We start from the raw sequence: 21,071 nt of genomic DNA, 5'->3' as shown, positions 1-21,071 counted from the left end.
CCAAACTATATTTATTTGTGATTAAATGGTATCAATTGGGCTAAGGCAATATAGCTTAGTGGAAGAGGGTCTTAGCCTATGTGCTATACTGCATTCAAGTATAATCCCCGGTAGCATAAAAAAGAGAAAAAAATATATGAAATAAGTTAATTGGAGAAAAAGTCATATATATAAATAAAAGCTAAACCACAACAGGTAAATATTTGCTATGCCTCCCTAATAAGCATAATATAATATTCAATGATTTCTTTTTATTTTGGTTTAATTCTAAACTGGGTTATAGCTAAGATATTAAATTTTATTCATGTATACAATTGGTGGGAAATTCCAATGTCACATGCCATATTTATTTGTAAATGTAATTTCTATGCCTATGTCCATTTTTGGAGAGTTCACGTTCTAATACATGCTTGATGAACATTTCTATGTATTGAAAACCATTTAAAGATGGTGATTTGAAAAAGGAACACTAGAGATAATTTTCTAAGGTATTATAATCATCAACTTCTTAACATGAATTAAATTTGGGAATGATCATAGGCAAAATGTACAGATATAAGATCCAATTTTACCAAACAGCAAAAAGACCCTTTTTCTAAGGTATTGATCAATGTTGTTGTTCCATAATAGCAATATAGATAAATACCTCTTATCTTACAGCTTCAGAGTAAAATTCAGTTTTAGAATTTTACCACAGACTTTACTAACTACGCATTCCTAATTTGAAATGCTCATAATCTGATACTCTTTTGAGGCCTAGCACAACCCCTAACAGTCAACATTTATTGAACACTTAACTATGTTTCAGTATCTTAAATGTTTTCATGTATTTAACCTTCATGAAATTCTTTTAAGGATGAAATTATTATTACTTCTTTTGCAGATGAAGATATGAGACTCAGAAAATAAACAGCAAATGAAGGTCAACCCTGGACACTTGGTTCCAGTTCACTTGGCTCCTCAACTATAAGGCAAGCTTCAAGTTACTATATAAATGAGAAATAAACTTCAAATAACTAATTACTGCAATGCTATTACTTACCAAGCATAAAGCTAAAGCTTGGTAAATGGCTTTAGATTATACGGAGCAAAGAGGTACCTTATATAGTTTATACATGTTAAATAGTTCCTCTGAAACAAATATTCAATCATGCTCAAATGAGTTTAAATGTTTAGTGCTCAGGGCCCTGGGTGCTGTTTCTGAGCTTATTTGAACAAGGCTAGCTCTCCAACACTTGAGCCATAGCTCCATTTCTGCTTTTTGCTGTTTTTATGGAGATAAGCATCTCACAGGCTTTCATGCCTAGTGTGGCTTTGAACTTGATCCTAAGATTTCAGACTCCTGTGTAGCTAGTGATTACAGGTATGAGCCACCAGTGCCTGGCCCAATGCTTAGTATTCTTAGCCTGTTTAGTTTCTTAGAGTTTCCAAGCCGAGTGGCTCAGGTCTGTTTTTCTAGCTACTCAGGAGTCTGGGATGATATGGAAGATTGAGAACCAAGACAGCCTGGACAAAATGTTCATGAGATTCTAGCAGGAAAAAGGTGGCTTGGGGCATGGCTCAAGTGATAGAGTGCTAGTTGTGAGCAAGCAAGCTGAGGAGTGTGAAGTCCCGAGAAGTCCAGGTACTAGCAAAAAAAATTCTTGTTAAGAGATATGATACTTGATCACAACCAAAGCACTGGGGGTGGGAGACTTGTTTATCTCTGATGAATAAAGACTTTATTTGTAACAAGGTTTGGTGAGTGACATTGTTTAAATGATGAAGTTTTCAAGTGTCTAAAAACACATTTCAGTACCGAACATGTGAAAATACAATTGTGACTGTCATGGAAGTATTCTTCCAATGCATACTACTGAGTTTTGCAAAACTTTGAAGTAGCGTGAAAATTTTAATTGGCAAATTTCTTGGTAAATAGTGCTCTGGAAAATTCAGACAGCCTTTCAGACAATTAAGTTAACAAGATGTAACTATACTGCTAACCCAAGGAACTCTTCTTACCTTTAATATTCCTGTTTTCATGTTATCTCCAATTGGATTCCTTGGCTAGCTTGCTCTAGGGCAAAAGCGATTCCCTTTCCTGACTGATGTTCTCCAACTCAATCCCTGTCCCCACCTTCCGGTGATGCATTAGACTTTCCAGCACAACTCACCTTTGCAGAATTGTAATTCCCTCCTCTTTATCAGGACTAAAATGAATAGCTATCTACCCAGACCTTACATGACAGTGTAGAGAAAGAAGTGGTAACTTTGCTACTAACTGGCAAGACATAGAGGAGATGGAAGGGAGAATGCAAACATGACTACAGCATTCTGTCTTTTCACTTCAGATATGGAATCTCATCCAAGGTAGGAGATGAAACAAGGGCAGTATTCTGAGCTTTCAATAAGTAAACTCAGAAGAAAGCTTTTTTCCTCTGCTCTTTTATCTTTTAGTGCTGGCTGGCAACTATCCAGATCCTAGCATGTGAGACTAAACCACAGATCATGTAGTAGAAGCTAGGTACTCTAGGTATTCTTGGTAGAGGCTAAACTGTAATATGTTCATTAAAAACTCCATATATTAAATTCCACAGGCTACTCAATTCTCTTTGCTATCTGGTGAAGCCAGGTTCCTTCGTGGAACCTTCTCTTCAACAGTGTCTTGTGGCTTTCCTAGAGCCCTTTGCTAGCTCCATATTTTCTACCTCAGCTTAAATGGAGAGAATCTTGTGAGGCCTTTGGCTTCTCTACATTCTAGGACTGAAGGTTTCTTGCATTTGTTTGGCTTTAAAGTCTGTCTCCCGGCTGGTGCTTTCAGTTCATATGTTAATCTCAAACCTTCTGTGTGTCTGATAGACTTCTTATACCTAATGCCTTGAAATTTCTACTTGGAAGTTTTAGACATAAAAAATACCACGTCCAAAATAAAATTTTAAGCTCTTTCCTCTCTATTGAATTTTACACTAAATTGCAAAAGGTGACCTTAAAATGTATATGATGGCAAGTAAGGTGCCTAGCCATAAGCCTTTCAGTGCCCTGGAATACTCCTCCCTTATCTACCTGCTTGGTTCAGGTCTCTCTTTAGGGGTTACCTAGTAAGAGAAGCCCTGCTACCTCCCAATGTCTAACAATCTACTCATGCTCAGATCTCCCTATTCCTTTTATCTTGTTCATTATTTTTTCTGTAAGAACCACAAATTGACATATTTGTTTAGAATATTAATTCCATAAGGAAGCTTTACTAGATACTGTCTTCTCATAGTATGTGGAAGGAAATTCAAACTCCTTAACTAAGGATCTATGTAGCTTTGTGTAGTATATAGCTTCCACTGGTCGTGCTTATTATGCTAGAGTCAGGAAATGCCAGTTTCTTTAATTCTGTTCCGTTGGCCTGACAGCTGTAATAGTTCTTTGGATTCAACCTCATCTGTTGATTGCTTTTTTTTTTTTTTTTTTTTTTGGTGCCAGTACCAGGGCTTGAACTCAGGGCTTGGGTACTGTCTTATATTTGTTCATGCTCAAGGATTGTGCATTACCACTTAATCCACAGTTCCACTTCTGGCCGTTGTGTGTGTGTGTGTGTGTGTGTGTGTGTGTGTGTGTGTGTGTGTGTGTGTGTTTAGATAAAAGTCTCATGAACTTCTTTGCCTGGGCTGCTCTGAATCTCAATTCAGGTATCTCAGTCTACTAAGAATTACAGGCATGAGCAACCAGCGCCAGGCTGGTTCTCAGCTTTCATGCTGTCTTCTTAGGGGTCTTTGCTGATCATTCTGTTTAAGAAATTTTCCATTGTCTTACTCTATTTAATTTGTATTGCCTTCATTTATAATAACTTTTACAACTTTATATATATGAAGAATATATATACAAAAGTCACGTATATGTGTGCATATATATATGTAATTTTAAAGTCTCTTCCTAAGCTCTTTGGAGAACTGATATCAGTTAACCAAAAAGTAAGTTGGTAGTTTTTTGTTTTGCCTCAAATTCTCAATCAATACCAAAAAGCTGTACATATTTAATATCATGTAATGTTCAACACATGTATAGATTTGTGTGTCATGTTTAAATCAGATTAAACATATTTATGTTCCCAAGCATTTATCATTTCTCCATCTGTTTTCTATATTGCTAGTCCTAATTTACATTTTCACCAACACATGCAAGGGTTCATTTTCAGCCATATTCCTTTCTAGACGTGTTATCTCTTCTTCATCTTACTGATTCTTAGTGGGGGTAAGGCAGTATCTCCTTGAAGTTTTAATTTTCATGTACTTGGTATTCACTTGTATGCTTTATTTTAAGAAATGTCTATGTATATCAATTGCTCATTGTATAATTGGGTTGTTATTCTGCTATAGTGTGGATCTTTTTTTCCCTTTCTTTTCTTTTCTTCATTTTGAGCCAGGTTGGCCTTGAACTTGTGAAACTCTTGTCTCAGACTCCTAAATTCTGGCCTTACAGAACAGTGCTTTAACATTAAGTTTCTCCAATGTATGTTCTTAATACCTTTGTCAAAAATCAGTTGGCTGATTTTTCGGTTGAAGTTGTGGCTCAAGTAGTAGATTGCCAACTAATAAGCATGAAGCCCTGAATTCAAGTTGCATCAGCACCCCTTGCTTCCCCCAGAAAAGTGTTTGGGCTGGAGGAATTGCTCAAAAAGGAAATGATTTGCCTCCCTAATAAGCACAAAACACCAAATTCAAACCCTACTACCACTATTGCCACTCCCCACACAAAATCACAAATGAGTTGTACATGTTAGGCTTTACTTCTAGGCCCCTATATTCTGTTCTATGTGTCCAAGGGCCTGTTTTTTTGTGTTTTTTTTTAATGGCAACAGGAAGCTGTTTGCTTATGTTCTGAAGTAAGGTGGCTTATTTACAACTGCTTTATTCTTTTTGCCCAGTTGTTTTTGGTCATTTGTATGTATTTGTGGCTCCATATAAATCTTAGAATTCTTTTGGTAAATTCTCCTGTGAAGAATGCTATTGGTATTTGATTGGGACTGGACTGAGTCTATAAATTGCTTTGTATAGTTTGCACATTTTAACAATATTGGTTCTTCCAATCTAGAATATGGGATATCCTTCCACTTTTTTGTGTTCAATTTCTTTCACTAATGTTTTATACTTTCATTTTATATTTGTACACATCTTTCATCTCTTTGGTTAAATTTATTGCTAGGTATGCTATTTTATTTATTGTAGCTACGGTAAAGTGGATTGCTTTCTTGATTTCTATTTCAGATGTTATTGATTTTTATGTGTTGAATTTGTATCCTGCAACTTTACTGAATTCATTTATTAGTTCCAATATTTTCTATGTGGTTTTTGATGTTCTCCACATATAAACTCATTTCCTTCTTCTGTCTAACTGTACTCGGTAGGACTTGAAGCATTGTATTTAATAAATGTGAAAGTTGGCATCCTGGTCTTGCTCAAGAAAGTGGAGAGAAACCTTTCAGCTTTTCTCCATTCAATATAATGTTAAATACTTCCTAATTATAATAGGCCTTTATTATGTTTAGGTATGTTTTCTATATGCCTAACTTTTCTGGTGTTTATTTTATGAAAGGATGTGTAATTTTATCAATACCTTTTCTGTATTGAGATGGTGTCATGGTTTTTGCCCTTCATTTTATTGACATGGAATATCATGTTTTCTGATTTGCATATATCAAATCACCTTTGTATCCCTAGGATGAATTCTAGTTGATGATTGTGAATGATCACTTTAATGCCTACCTCTATCTAGTTTACTAATATTTTAAGAATGATTTTATAAATATATCTATGAAGGATATTGGCCTTATCTGGATTGGAATCAGGTTAATGCTCACATTATGGATTCAGAAGTATTCCTTTCATTTTTGGGAATAACTTAAGAATTGGTGTAAGTTGTTTTTTCAATGTTTAGTACAATTCAGCAGTGAAGGCATCTGGCCCTGGCCTTTTCTTTGCTGGGAGGATTTTTTTTTTTAAATTACGGGTGCAATGTTGTTAATTCTTATTGATAAATTCAATTTCTATTTATATTTCTATGGGTATTTTCTATTTCACCATGGTTTAACCTTGCTAAGGAGTATATACCAAGGAATCAGTCTACTTTCACACGATCAACTTTATTTAAATATACTTGTTCTATTTAGTAGCCTTTTATGATCTTTGCATTTTGGTGGTATAACTTGCAATGTTTCCTTTCTATATCTGATTTTATTTATTTGAAAGGATAATTATTTTTGTGGATTTCCAGGAGGGGAAATAAGAGAAAGAAGATGGCATAGCTCTATGATACCTGTGGATCATGAACTAGATATTTTACTGCTACTTTATGGCGAAGTAGAGATAATGCAAGTAGCATGTTGGAGGCAGGTAGTTAAAAAAATATAAAAAAGACAAAAGTTTTTATGAAGTTGGAGAATACTGTGGAAAAAACTCTTAATAGTCAAGCAAATAAACCATCTGGGAGTATATCTTAATAGTTTTCTTTCTATGCCACAGCATTTTATGCAATGGGCACAGAAATTAAGGCACTATGGTGGATGAGAAGTCAATTAGGTATTGCCTGAGGATTGCTATCTTACCTGAAAAACCAGATAGTTATTTGATGGTGATAGCTTGAAACTCATCACCATTTCTCATCATTGTGAAATAATGAAAGAAACACCATTTCTTACCAATACTCTCATTACCATTTCTATCATTGTGGGGCTATCTATTAGTCTTTATAAAAATATATACTTTGTATTTATGTTTTTGCTTCCTCTCTATCATGATTCTTCCAGTAAGCCTCAATGGTAGAATTACCAAATGCCTATATACTAGTATTACTGAGGACCTCGTTTCAAGACAAAAATCAAAACAAAACAAAAACAACAAAAATCCTGCTCAAACAGCACCATAAGCATTTGAAGCTCTCATTTTTACAGTGATTCTGATGAAACAGGGCAGCTTTAAACTAGAAGAGAAAACAAGTTTAGATGGACTCAGAAACTTTAAGCTATATTATGTATTTGAAAAACTATTATGTATTTGAAAATTTATGACCATATATAATAAACATACATAAAAATCTGACTTTCAACTGTCAAGAATATGCATTTTGAGTTACTTCATTAGTTAAAGAAACTTGATTAGGTTAGTAGCTTGTTGATAAAAGTGTATGGGTGACAGGCAATAGGGGAAATAAGTAATAAATATTTACTTGTCCCTAACAACACAGAAACAAACACTCTGGCCACCACCCTTGTATGATTGCTGTCTCACATATACAGTAACATATTTCAACTAACTTTGCTTCTTTTCTTCTCCCTAGACTCTGTTAAATATATGTGCTAGCTGGGAGTAATTCTGTAATATAGTCTATTTGGCTAGAGAATAGTGAGATGGAACTGCCAAGACATAATCTAGGGATGTTGTTCTGTGATGGAACACTTGTCTATCATATGCAAGGCACTTAAATTTAAAAATCAAAATAACGAAACAAGAACCTGATGTAAATAAGACAGAGATAAATGCAGGATTAAGTGCTGAATGAAAATGAAAATAAAAGTAGTTACTTCTCTTTGGGGAGAGATGAGTAGATTTTGGCTCAATGAGGGAGAGTTTCTGTTAGAAAGAAACTTCAATATAATTGCCTGATAAAAATAGTATTATGAATAAAACTGGGCAGTGAGAGAACTCTAGTGGACCTTTGCTGATTGTGAATGTCGAGAATCTGAATATTACTTCCTGTTTTAAAAAGTCAAAGAAGGGAAGATATTCTCTCTTCTTGATTCATGCTACAGACTCACATTCAGCATTCAGATCTTTAATTTGTAGCTTGAGAGAGTGATACAAAGATTCCCCATTAGTTTGAGGTTAACAGTGGAAGTGACAGCTATCAAGGTGAGAATTCAATGATATGAAGCATCCACTAACGGACTCCTGAACCTGCTCCATGAAAGCTTTCTAATGAAAAATACAGGGCTGGGGATATGGCCTAGTGGCAAGAGTGCTCGCCTCGTATACATGAAGCCCTGGGTTCGATTCCCCAGCACCACATATACAGAAAATGGCCAGAAGTGGTGCTGTGGCTCAAGTGGCAGAGTGCTAGCCTTGAGCAAAAAAAAGAAGCCAGGGACAGTGTTCAAGCCCCTGAGTCCAAGGCCCAGGACTGGCAAAAAAAAAAAACCCAGAATGTATTACTTTTTTACTTCACTGATGTAGTATGATATCAAGGGCATTTAAAGGTACCTTTCTGTTTCCTAATAATTCCTTTTGAGGTAATACTAGGTTAAGAAGATTGCTGAACAACTCTTTAGGTCTTTGCTAAGAAATAGAGCACATTTTTTCCCCTCTTAGTTATGTTTTTTGTCCATGCTCTGATCTTCTGCTTTGCTTCCCTCTCTCTAGGCCTCTTCTCTCCTCCAGACAGTTCCTGATTTGATTGCAGCATGATTTGAATGCTGCCCTGTGTAAGAGACAGACTTCCACAGCTGTCAGGAAACTATTGCTATGCTTACCTGACCTCTAGCTGTTAATTGTAGAGCCCTATTAAGTCATTCTGCCATAAAACAACAAACTAATACTGTAGGTATAGCATCAATGGGAGAATCCATTAGATTCTGGCTCACAATATTATAAATATAAAGATTCATGTCATTTTTCTTTGTGGTATGGGGATTTGAACTCTTTGAGAAGCTCTAGGCACACGTTGTACTGCTGAGCTCTATGTCCTAAAAGTCTTATTTTAAGTTAGTCATTTGGGGGTTCAACAACTGAAATGCCAGCTTTATTGTTGGTATAGGTATAATCGTATTGTATTTACATAATATTCTATTGCAAATTTCATCCCAAATTCTCTGAAATTTTTATTTTATAGGTGACTGCTTTTAGAGTCAGCAAGAGAAGCTTTTGTTCTTTTATATTTCAGAAAGGCAAGGTGAATAAAAAAACCTAGAAATGACATAAGTTGTCATTTACCTAGCTATAAAAATCTGGAAACTCTGAGAAAATATTCTTGGTAGTAAATTTTGTCCTGATAAAAAATAATTTTACACAATTGTTGGGCTATATAAAGTTTGTTCAATCTAATATTACTAAAAATAATAGAAGGTTGCTATAGTAGGAAAGAACACATGAGGTTCATATTTGAAGTTAATGTGAGTAACATACGTGCTAAATGCACAATGCCTCTATACTTAGAGCAATCATCCTAAAAAGTGTTCAGTAGATAAGTACGTCACATGCTGACTTCAAAGAAGTTTTTCCATTTGAAACAGTTTTAGAATAAAACCTATGAGAAGTGAAATTAAGCCCAGATAGTTGCTTCAAATAAACTAAGTCATCAGTATTCCATATATCTTTACTTTAGCACTGGCTTCTAAATTGTAAGGTGTGTGTTTACATAGAACACCAAATCTTGACAAATGAGTTTGATCTTAAATTATTATCATGCTTAAATATTAGTAATTACATATAATTTCAGATATTTTAAGTAATCATCTGATACTCTTTACATCTGGCTAAGGTTTGAATCTTCTAGTGAATAAGGTCATCAGTGGAAGTAAGAAATATGTTATGGTTATATACTAATGTACATACTCAATACTGTCCAACAGACCTACTAAATAAATGGAAAGTGAGAAATATGCAGGTGATCTACAACTCGGGCCTTCCTCTAGGGTGTTTTGCAGTGGATATTTTCAAGGTGGGTAGGACCTCAACTTATGCTTGGGTTGTGATCCTTCTACTTTTGCTTCCCAAGTTGCTGTGGGTGATAACTGTGCCTAGTCATTTTCTTCTGTACCTAGAGTAACAGACTGAACCTAGCCAGTGGTTGAGACTGGGTCTTGCAAACTTCTTTTTTCCTGAGCTGGACTCAAACTGTGATCCCTCAGTCATTGCCTCTCAAGTATCTAGGATTATAGGTTTAAGTCACTATGCTTACCTCAATTTTTTTTTTTTTTTTGGCCAGTCCTGGGCCTTGGACTCAGGGCCTGAGCACTGTCCCTGGCTTCTTCCCGCTCAAGGCTAGCATTCTGCCACGTGAGCCACAGCGCCGCTTCTGGCCGTTTTTTCTGTATATGTGGTGCTGGGGAATCGAACCTAGGGCCTCGTGTATCCGAGGCAGGCACTCTTGCCACTAGGCTATATCCCCAGCCCCGCTTACCTCAATTTTTAAAAATACATCAGGTAATGTTTTTTAAACTAAACAATGATTATGTTAAATATGTTGAATTATTTCAATTGACTTCATAAAATGTATACTTTCTATTATAATGTAATATAAAGCAATTTGACATCATCATTATAAGCAGAAAATAAAATATATTGTTTACCTCTCTTTCATCCATATTCAACCACTGCTTTGGATCTTCTTCAGTAGCCAGAAAGGCTATCAACTCTAAAGCAGTAAGTCGAGTTTGACGTCTAGATGACACAAATATTAAAACAGGTTTGGCTGGAGAGTGACTTCTGATTGCTGTGAAAAGATGTAGGGAATACAATATTAAGCCCCATTAATATTAGAATATGAATTTCATGGCATCAAGGAGAAGTAAGATATGAAGCCCAGGCCTAGAATCGCACCCCTCTAGAGGCAGAGGCAGAAGGATTTTTAATTCCAGGCTAGTCTGGGGTCTAGAGTGAGACACTGTTTCAAAAATGAAACAAACAAAAATATACTAAAGAGAAGCATTAAAAATGTAAATGAATTAGGTAGAGTCCTAATCAGACAAAGAAATTTTGCTTTTATCTAGGTACTAAACATCTGATGGAGTGTTGGACAGAAAACAGGAAAGGTAGGTAGGTTGTGAGCATTACCTAAGAAGTTTATCATACCATGTCCCCAGTATAGGGAAGATTTAATTAGGTCAGCTCCAAGTTCTATCCTGTGCTTCCAGGGAAGAGGAATTCACATGCTATGACTCTCCATTAAGAGCTATGTAAATAATTCTGTATTCCTTATTTGTGTTTCTGAGGTATGTCTACCAGCCTAAATAGTGATATTATGGTGTTAAATGGTCCTGAGATGTCAGGAAGGGGTAGAAAAATGAAGACAGAAGGAGAGAGAATGCAGGCAAGAATTCATTGTATATAACACAGAACTGAGAAATCTAAGGGAAGGGGTGAGTTGAAGGGGTTGAAGATGTTGAAGTGGTGACCCAGATCAAGATGCACTGTACAAATAAACTGCATTGTTAAATTGCAAACAACTCAATATATAACCTCAAGTTAAGGTAAGTAAGGGAAGAGGTGGTTGGGAGGGTTAGGTGAGAATGTTGAAAGGGGTGACATTGATTAAGATGCACTGTATTCATAAACTGCTTTGGTGAATGGCAACTCCTTTGTACAGTTACTTAAAGATAATAAAAATATATAGAGGAAGGTGAAATCTGCAGGGTGAGAAAAATGCCCCCAAATCACAAAAATTTCTTTTATTTTTTGCCTTCTAACTAGTAGATGGAAAAGTTAGGAAAGACAAGTAGGAGACAAATCAGAGTAACATTTTCCTGCTGATTTTCTAAAAACATACATGAAGTTTCAAGTAGGGGAAGGGTAACAAGTTTGACAAGAAATGTACTCACTACCTTAGTATGTAACTGTAACCCCTCTGTACATCACCTTGACAATAAAAGTAAATAAAAAGGAAGATAAGAGAACACGGAAATGAGTTAAAGAGAATGCCAACCTTAAATATGTATCTGAGAAATGCACAGTAGCAGTCAACAAACATGAAATAAATACTTTAAAAAGATTATTGAAGGAAATGCTGTAATTCAAATTTTTAAAAATACTCCTTAAGTAGCCACATAAATCATTGGGACTAACTAGAAATGAGGTTTCTTTAGTTTAAAATGTCAATGAGACAAATATTCTATATTTATGTCTACATAATTCTCTTAAAATAGTCACAGATATTTAAAAAATTATATGAAAATGTTCAACTCACTTGTAATTTCTATTTTTGAAATGTGAAGCTAAAGAATTACAGGGCCGAAAATTAAGTTTTAAATAGAAAGGTTAACATGACCTTTGCTATATTTAATCCCTAACAGTGATTAAAAAAGCTATCATAATACCATATTTTCAGTCTAAAACATAATTGTCACTAGGTGTAACAAATACTTTATAAGGACAGAAACAGTGCTAAGATCTTAAAAGGTGAATGTTGGGTGCTAGAGGGTCATGCTTGTAATCCTATCTACTCAGGAGGCTGAGATCTGAGGATTGTGGTCTGAAGTTAGGGAGCCATGGCAGGAAAATCCATGAGATTCTTTATATAAATATAAATATACATACACACATACCACACATACCACACATATAAGATCTTCAAGTAGTTGTACAAAGGAGTGGCCATTTAACAAAGCAGTTAATGAATATAATTTATCTTGAGCAATGCCAACACTTTCAACATTCTCATCTATTCTTTCCCTACTCACTACTTCCTTCACTCTTCTTAATTTTGTAAGATATATACTGGATTCTTGACTATGTTCTTTCCCTCTTCCCTTCTTCATTTGTCTACCCCTTTCCCATTGGCCCCACCCCATCTCTTTCCAGTACCTGCTTCCTGGATACTGTACCATTTGTAAAGAAATAGAAAGACCTAGAAAAAAGTATGTTAACTGAGGTAAGTCAGGTCCAGCGAGACAAGAGATGCATGTTTTCCCTATAGGTGGAAGCTAGATATAGCTTATAAACTTATAAGTGAATGTTAGTTGGTATGCAGGTATATACCATGTATTAATTGAAATATGGTAGGTTCAAGGGAGAACTCATTTAATTCCTTAGGCATGGTCATAATTCAGCAAAATAAAACTTTCAGACTCTTTTCTCCAATTAAACAAAAAGAACAAAAAGGCAGGAAATGGAGCTGTGGCTCAAACAATGCAGTGCTAGCCTTGAGCAAAAAGGCTCAGACACAGTGCCCAGGCCCTTTAAGCCCCAGAACTGGTGTGCAAGCACAGGCACGTGCAGACCACTACATGTACATGTACACGTACACACACACACACACGTGCGCGTACAAGTATTTATCTGTTTTGCTCTTGGTTTTCATAACACAAAATGCTTAATTTTTACCAGTGGCATGCAAACAGCCATTCTATAAATAGATATAAATAACCACTATGGTGCATATGAAAAATAGATTCATTTATCTCATTTTTTGCTCTTTCATCATATATCAGAAGATTATAGATGATTAGTGATAAACCTGTGGTAAATCATATTAGAAATACAATGCTCAAAACACATGTATTACTACAATATTGGATAACATTGTACTCACAATCATGAATGGATCTATCCCTTTTTAAATGGATTTTTGCTGCTGCAAGAACAGGTGTGGCTGAATAGCTCACAGCAGATTTATTGTTCATTAGTGATTTTGTACAATGCTTCTGTGGAGGTGTAAATAATCTAAACTGCCAAGATTGGTCTCTAGCTCACAATCAATACTTTGCTTCTGTCATAAGGCTAATTACAGCAGCTAAAAAGTCACCCCACAACTGTCACCTCACGATCAACAGCAGTTCACATCAGATAATTTATTTTGCAGGTTATTTTTAATTGATACCATAAATATTCTGTATGCAGACTAAATAAAATAGGTTTCCATAAAATAAGTGTTATTCTTAACTCTTCCCTCTTTGCTTAATTTTTTAGAAAATAAAAAATAAAAAAAGACACTTAAATGATAAAGTAAGAATTATTTGAGGGGCAGGGAATGTATAGCATGCTCAAGGCTCTGGATTTAAAAGATCTCATTACTTTCTAAACATATGTAGTTTTATCCTATGGCAAAGACATTACTATTGCATTTGATGGCTAGAATCCTGAACAGTTACTGTTTCAATTCAAGAATCTGAAGCTTACCCTGAAATGCAGGCTTGTTCATACTAGCCATGCGAGGACAGTAATGTTGACCTGGGAAGCCTTGAATATGCACTTCTAGAGGAACAGGACGTACTGATGGTCGGAAGTTGAACAAGCCCATCTATAGAAAATAGATGAGAAGTCATCTTCAATGTTTGCGTTTAAAAAGGCACCAAAACATTATAAATTTAAATGTAAAAGTTATTACTAAATATCTGACTTAACAATCTTCCACATACCTGCTTAATATTAAGCCAGTCAGCAAGATCTCTGGCATTAGCTAATGCAGTAGACAGCCCAACTATTCTAACAGGTCTTTCTGTGTGTGATGAGATGAAATTTGTTCGAGATACGATGACTTCTAGAACAGGACCTCTTTCTTCCCCTAAAAAATAATACAAGAAATATTAACCATTTAACAAAATCCATACTATAATGTTATAGAGTTAGTAGGTTTCTCAAAAAAAAAAGAACCAACTTAAGACTATCATAGCAATCCAACATGCTAAAGATGTGTGTGTGCATATATATAGACATACATATAACATCCACTGCAATATTATTCATAAAAGCTAAAAATCAGAAGCAGCATAAATGTCCACTAACAGATGAAGGAATAAACAGTAGTATGTATAAGGCAGAGTGAAATATTATTATGGAATTAAGGAAAAAGAGAGTGCATAAGAACATGTTTTCTCAAGCTTATAATCCTAGCTACTCAGGAGGCTGATACGTGATAATAATGGTTTGGAGGCAGCCTAGGCAGACAAATCTGTGAGATTCTTATCTTTAAATAACTAGCAAAAAGCCAGAAGTAGAAGAAAAGCTCAAGTGGTAGAGTACCAGCCATGAGTAAAAAAAGCCAAGCATGGGTTCACTGTACTGAGTTCAAGTACTGGAACCCATGGGTAACCTATTATTTAGTGACAAAATGGACGTTCCTGGAGAATATTATGCTAAAGTAAATAAAACTGGTATGGAAAGATAGGCAAAGACTTTCTAACCTTACTTATATGCAGAATAAATAAAAAAAGTCCAAACTCACAGAGAATGGAGCCTGCTAGAGACTTGGTGTAGAGTGGAGTGGGAAAGGAACATGGAGATGTTTGCTTAAAAGTATTAAATGTCAGTCAGATAGGGAGGAGTAATCTATAAAATATACTGTGTAACAAGGTCACTACAGTTAATAAAAATATGTATTTTCAATTGTTAAAGGAACAAATTTCTAAAGTATTACCATAAAGTATTACCCTAGTACAATATAATTATTCCATGTTGCATACATATCAAAATATCATATTGTCCCCATCAATACATACAATTATCTATCAATTAAAAATTGCTATTAGTAAAAGAAAGTCAAGGTTCATAAAATGATTTGAATACATTAGTACTCACCAAGCAAATGGATCTCATCTATGATGAGAATAGTGACTTGCTTAACATAGCTCCTGTTTTGCCAGCTTCTACTGACTCCATCCCACTTCTCAGGTGTAGTGACAATAAGGTCAGCCTTGGCAATGGATTTCATATCAGGAGTTACATCTCCTGTTAGCTCAATAACTCTAGAGGGAAAGAAAAGTGATCAAGTAAAATATACTGAAAAGGCAAAAATATCTTTTTTTGAAGTAAAATTTTAGAATATATTAATTAAAAATATATATTCCCTGAAAAGTAAAAGGTGGGAAAGTATTTTCAATCATTCATATATATATATACACACACACATATATATATTCAGATTGCTTCACATTTAGTTTTTATATAATCAGATATGCAAGAGTGTTGAAGATTGAGTTTATTATGTTTACACAATCTCTGCCTCATGTGATTTTATAAAGCAGAATAGCTATCTCCTCTATATGTTAACTAAGCATCTTTTGAATAAACATCTTTTTACTGAAGTGTTAACTCATTAGGAAAAAAGGAGACATATATTAACAGCATGATTATATATAAATTTTACTCTTTTTAGGTTGACATTTTCTACAGAAAGTACAGGCAAAGATAAATATACTGGGACATAAGATAGGCTATAGCAAATATGCATGTGTACCTCTTTCTGAGAAAATCTCAATCTTACAGTGAGAAAGAATACAAAGAAAAACTCAGTGATATCTTTAAAGAGTTAGATAACAGGAAAATCTGGATATAAGCTACTGAATTTCAAGCTACTATTAAGCAATATCTACCTTTGCAACTTTAGAAAACAGAAAAAGTCAGAATTGGTTCTTCTAAGTATAAAGTCCCCAAAGCAATTACTTTTTCTTCTTAACATTTACACATTTAATATATTATACTGACTATTCACAGAATAAAAAGTGAAGTATCTCCACAATATTCTAATCCTGTAGTCATATAGTCCTCATTCCAAAGCATCCACATAGTCATATATTTTATCACTTAAAAGATGAGATAGGACATAAAATAAAATTTTGACATCATCTCTAGAGATTGTCTATCAGTAAAGAGTACATTCATTTAGAGTTACACTGAATTTTGCATTGCATAAATATTCCATAATTTATGTAGTGATGTAGGTTACCTGTAACCATTACATGAACAGCTTTGTAATTTACTAAAATATTAATTTAAAAAACATGTTCTTGGAGTACTATTTTTATAAGTAATTTACATGGAAAATACCCGTTCAGCAATTTCAAGTAGTCTGAATAATGTGCAAGAAAAATACAGAGATAATTTGGGAAGGGGGGAATAAAAGTATCTAAGTCACACTTGTAATCCTAGCTACTCAGGTGGCTGAGATCTGAAGATCATGGTTTGAAGCCAGGCTGGGAAGAAAAGTCCACAAGAGTTTAATCTCTAATTAACCACCAAAGAAGCTGAAAGTGGAGCTCAAGTGGTAGAGTACTAGCTATGAGCACAAAAGCTCAGGGATAGAGCCAAGAATCTAAATTCAATGACAAGCACCAAAAACCAAAACAAAACAACAACAAAAACTCCCACAAAAACCCAAACAAACAAAAAAACTAAATTAAGTAATTAAATGAATTTCACTTTCAATCTTAAACACTGGAAATACTTATACAATTTTAATAGTAGTTGAAATCTTTGAAGTAAAAGGTTATGAAAATTCATTCAAAACACAATACTGTTAAATGCCACTCTATTAGGTAGCCCTTTTATACTTTAAAAAATGTATTTTTTCTTTTAGTAATTGTACAAAATAATGCATGTTTCCTTATATCATTTTCATACTTGTATACTATGTACTACTTCTTTTGTCTCCCTCCATTGTTACATTGGTCCTCCTCAAATAGTCCCAGACTTTGTGCTTTCATGTCTTTTTACATTAAGTCTAGCTTCCACTCATGACTGAAAACAATATCTATTAAATAAAAGACAGAACTTACTTTTTACCAAGTTTCTCTTCTATTCTAATTTTCCAGTCATCCATTCTTTCACGTACAAGGGCTTTTAAGGGCGCAATGTACACTGCCTAAAAAAGGGAAAATGGATAAAAATATGTATAAAATTAGTGACTGTAAGAAAACTGAGTCATGAGGGTATCAGGATAAAGAAAGGGCAGCAAACGAATTCAACAGACCAACAGGAAGTCTGGGAAGGGCGACCAAGTATCCTTCATAATGACTGAAGGGAAAATGGCCGCACCTCCTTTATAACAGGGCTCTTTAAATGAAGTGGGGGGAGGGGAGAGGCAGATGGAAGGGAGTGAGATGGAGGCCGGGTGGGTGAGCAATGCTATTTTGACTAACGAGTTTCAAAGTTTCAACAGCATCTGTGGCTCATTAGGGGTATCAGCATCAAATGTGGACTTGGTATTAGGCTCTCTTGTAAGAGCACTGGTACATTGTTCAGGGGTAGAGGAGGGTAGGTGATTCAGCAGGGTTGGCAATAAGGGCAGTTCTTAGATACAGCTGTCATGGGAGAGGTAGGTGCTTTTAGATTAAGCTATGGTCCATCAGTGACAATATTTTCAAATAAAACAAAACAGTTTTCATAATAGAATAATCTTAAATTTAAACAAAGTGCCAGGTGCCAGTGCCTCATGCTTATAATCCTTATTACTCAGGAGGCTGAGAGTAGAGAATCAAAGTTTGAAGCCAGCCCAGGAAGACAAATCTGAGAGACTCTTATCTCCAATTAACTACCAAAACTTCAGAAGTAATAGTTGCAGCACAAGTGGTAGAACATGAGCTTTGAGCAAAAAAAGCTATGGGACAGTACCCAGGCCCTGAATTCAATTCTCAGTACCAGAATGAAAAAATTTAAACAAAGACTATCATATGATAAAACTGTAACCCCTCTGTACATCAATAAAAATTTACAGTAAAAATTTACAAATTAAAGAGTCTTAATATGTAAAAAGATGATATAACAATTGTACTTTTGGTTATATATCCTATAGGTAAGGTCAACAACTCAAGAAATGTGTGTGCAAGCCCATGATCACTGAACTGTGATTCAGAATACCCAAACAATTGAAATGTCCCAAGATGAATAAGTGGATACAGAAATGAGAATGGAACCTGATCTTAGTGGCTCACCCTGTGATCCTAGCTACTCTGGAGGCTCAGAGGTAAGACTACTCTGAGGGTTCAATGTTATTACACATGAATTAGCAAGACCACAAGCACCTGGAGAAAGGCAAAGTAAAAGTTACTTCTCTGTTTCCTGACCATAATTAAACATAAAAAAAAATGTTCATCATTTCCACCTTATCCAAAAATTTGATTATATTATGTATCCCTATATCATAAAAATATCTGTGAATTAAATATCTCATAAGAAATGACCTAAAAACTGTATATATAAATGTATATATACATTAGAAAATAAAAAAGTCAAAAGTTTGAGGTAACATTTTTTGCATGAAATTATTCTAATACGGACTTGGCCCCTGAAAAACTCACTCAAAAAATAACATTTCACTGAAAAACAACATTTATTCATTATGTTTAGAAGTGGCTAGTTTAGAGATAATAAATTGCTTGTAATCCTTGTTACTCAGGAAGCTGAAAGCTGAGAATCAAAGTTTGAAGCCAGCCCAGGAAGACAAATCTGAGAATCTCATGTCTCCAATTAAGCATATAACACTGTCCACATACCTTTGAGGTGGGGTAATTGTTGAAGACTCTGAAAATGGCAAGTTCAGCTGCAACAGTCTTTCCCGACCCAGTGGGTGCTCCAAGTAGGACATTACAGTCTGTATGATACAGTGTATGAAATATCTGTGTCTGCACAGGGTTAAAGTGGCTGAAATTATACAGGGCCTCATATGCTTTGCATCCCAAAGCTGTGATTGGCAAAGGCTGAAGATCCAGTAATTCTGAAAAGATCCAACAGTCATTGCTATAAAATAACTGGGAAAAAGTTTAATTCTGAACACTATTTTAGTGGGCAATGGTTAACACTAAGTTATTCTATACCAATGACACATCTTTTTATCTCTTGTCATATTTATCACTTGACATACAAAATAAGCAGGATGTGGTAGCACAAATCTGCAACCCAGACATGAGGAAGATGAAGGTAGGAAGATCAGTGGTCAAAGGCCAGCTCAATGCAAAAAAAGAAACATTGCTGAAAAAATAGAGCTAAGGGCAAGTGATAAAGCATTTACCTAAAGGTCCCTATACCATAAAAAGAGGTTATCCCTATCTACTGATCTACTCCATTACATGAGTAGCTGAGAGCTAAACTACATGTTTTCTATGTCAGAGTACAACTGTTTTGATTTTTTTGTAGTATTGAAATTTGAGGAGAAAAGACATTGAAGGTTTAGTCTGGCAATGCAAAATAGCACATATATTTTTAATATGACAAAAATTTGAACATTGCGCAATGCAAAATACCCAATTATTGTTAATGTTAAATAAAGATGTTTTATTTCAGTGAAAGACTTTTTTGGCTGACATGAACCCAATACTGTATTTATGCATACTTTGGGCCAAACTACAGTCAAGTCAGCTGGATTTTGATATACAATATAATAACCTTAAAGTATAAATATTTGTCAACATTAATTAAAAGAACAATTCGAGGTAAATCAACAATTCAAATTAGCATTCATTATGTTACCTGTATGGGGAGGATGTCTCTCTGGTAGAATCAGATGTTGAAAGTTGATAATACAAACAGCCTCAGCTCCTAACCATCTATCAGACACTGCTCGAATGTAGTATTGGGAAGGCAACGGCTCAAAAATAGGAATTGTAAATACCAGTAGTTGAGGTTCCTTATTAATGACCTAATGTAAAATAAAATCTTAAAGTAAGTATGGTATTCTACTATTATAAAAGTCTGAGTAGTCTATTGTTAAGATGGTAGATTCTATATATAAGATCTTCTAAAATAAAGAGCACATTTTGCATTTCTACATAGCTGAGAAATTCAGTACTGTAGTTTAGAGACTTGTGAGTGGGTCTTTTCTGAGGGTAAAATGTATACTTATTTATAATATAAAATACATATTTGTAATATATATAATATATAATCATCTCATCTCAGAAGGTTACCAGTTTGATTCATTAGTAAAATCTGCCAATATCATTCATTCAATTTTTTCATTTTTATAATTCTAATTATCGTATTACTACTGTTCACTTTATGAGATTCAATACTCCTTAGTGCTATATGCATATTACACTTAATATTGTTATTTTTTCCACCTATTTCACATATTCCATGTCTCTGGAATTCATTATTTAAACCATGATAAAGATCGTAATTTCATATCACAAATGTTGATCACATTATACATTACCAATACTATAACATTTAATCACTGTATTTAAAGCTTTACAACTTTAAAGCCAAACAGAAACATACAACAAAATAAGTAACATCTAATGGTAATTTGACAAAGTGGAACAATAAAGTAAAAAAATAGAAAGTTTTATTTTCTTTTTATTACAGCAAAATAATAATACATTCACAGTACATATTTACCTGTTTTTTAAGAGCTAGAAAATACTCTGAATGATAAATATGATCATTTGTAGGATCTTCTACCCAAATCCACCAGGGTTCTCCTACTGTTCCATGGACCTAGAAGAAATAGTACGGTGATGATCACAAACTCAAGAGATGGCACTATTTATATACACAGCCTCTATTTTCTTTTAAAAATTATTTTATTTTATTTTTTTCCATCATGGGGCTTGAACTCAGGGCCTGGGCGCTGTCCCTGAGCTCTTCAACTCAAGGCTAGCACTCTACCAGTTGAGCCTTAGTACC

The 21,071-nt window shown here is 34.6% G+C and overlaps 1 protein-coding gene across 2 annotated transcripts in view; it reads right to left on the bottom strand.

The window, feature by feature from the left end:
* The window catches only part of Ascc3 (activating signal cointegrator 1 complex subunit 3), a 242,952-nt gene that overhangs the window by 76,217 nt on the left and 145,664 nt on the right, over positions 1 to 21,071 (bottom strand). The window contains exons 23-31 of one of the 2 annotated variants that reach the window (XM_048353768.1): positions 20,784 to 20,882; positions 19,914 to 20,082; positions 18,941 to 19,161; positions 17,225 to 17,310; positions 15,249 to 15,415; positions 14,090 to 14,235; positions 13,851 to 13,971; positions 10,307 to 10,449; positions 2,042 to 2,098 (exon numbers count right to left, since the gene is read on the bottom strand). In XM_048353768.1, coding sequence (XP_048209725.1) covers positions 2,057 to 2,098; positions 10,307 to 10,449; positions 13,851 to 13,971; positions 14,090 to 14,235; positions 15,249 to 15,415; positions 17,225 to 17,310; positions 18,941 to 19,161; positions 19,914 to 20,082; positions 20,784 to 20,882 — 1,194 coding nt within the window. In that variant the 3' untranslated portion in view covers positions 2,042 to 2,056. Of the gene's footprint in view, positions 1 to 2,041; positions 2,099 to 10,306; positions 10,450 to 13,850; positions 13,972 to 14,089; positions 14,236 to 15,248; positions 15,416 to 17,224; positions 17,311 to 18,940; positions 19,162 to 19,913; positions 20,083 to 20,783; positions 20,883 to 21,071 lie in introns of those variants that run through there. The other variant, XM_048353767.1, reaches the window with a different exon arrangement.

Source organism: Perognathus longimembris, chromosome 9 (assembly GCF_023159225.1).
Source record: "Perognathus longimembris pacificus isolate PPM17 chromosome 9, ASM2315922v1, whole genome shotgun sequence".
Lineage (NCBI taxonomy): Eukaryota > Metazoa > Chordata > Mammalia > Rodentia > Heteromyidae > Perognathus > Perognathus longimembris.
Note: the sequence above shows the minus strand (reverse complement) of the source record. Positions and strands in the feature narration are given on the sequence as shown.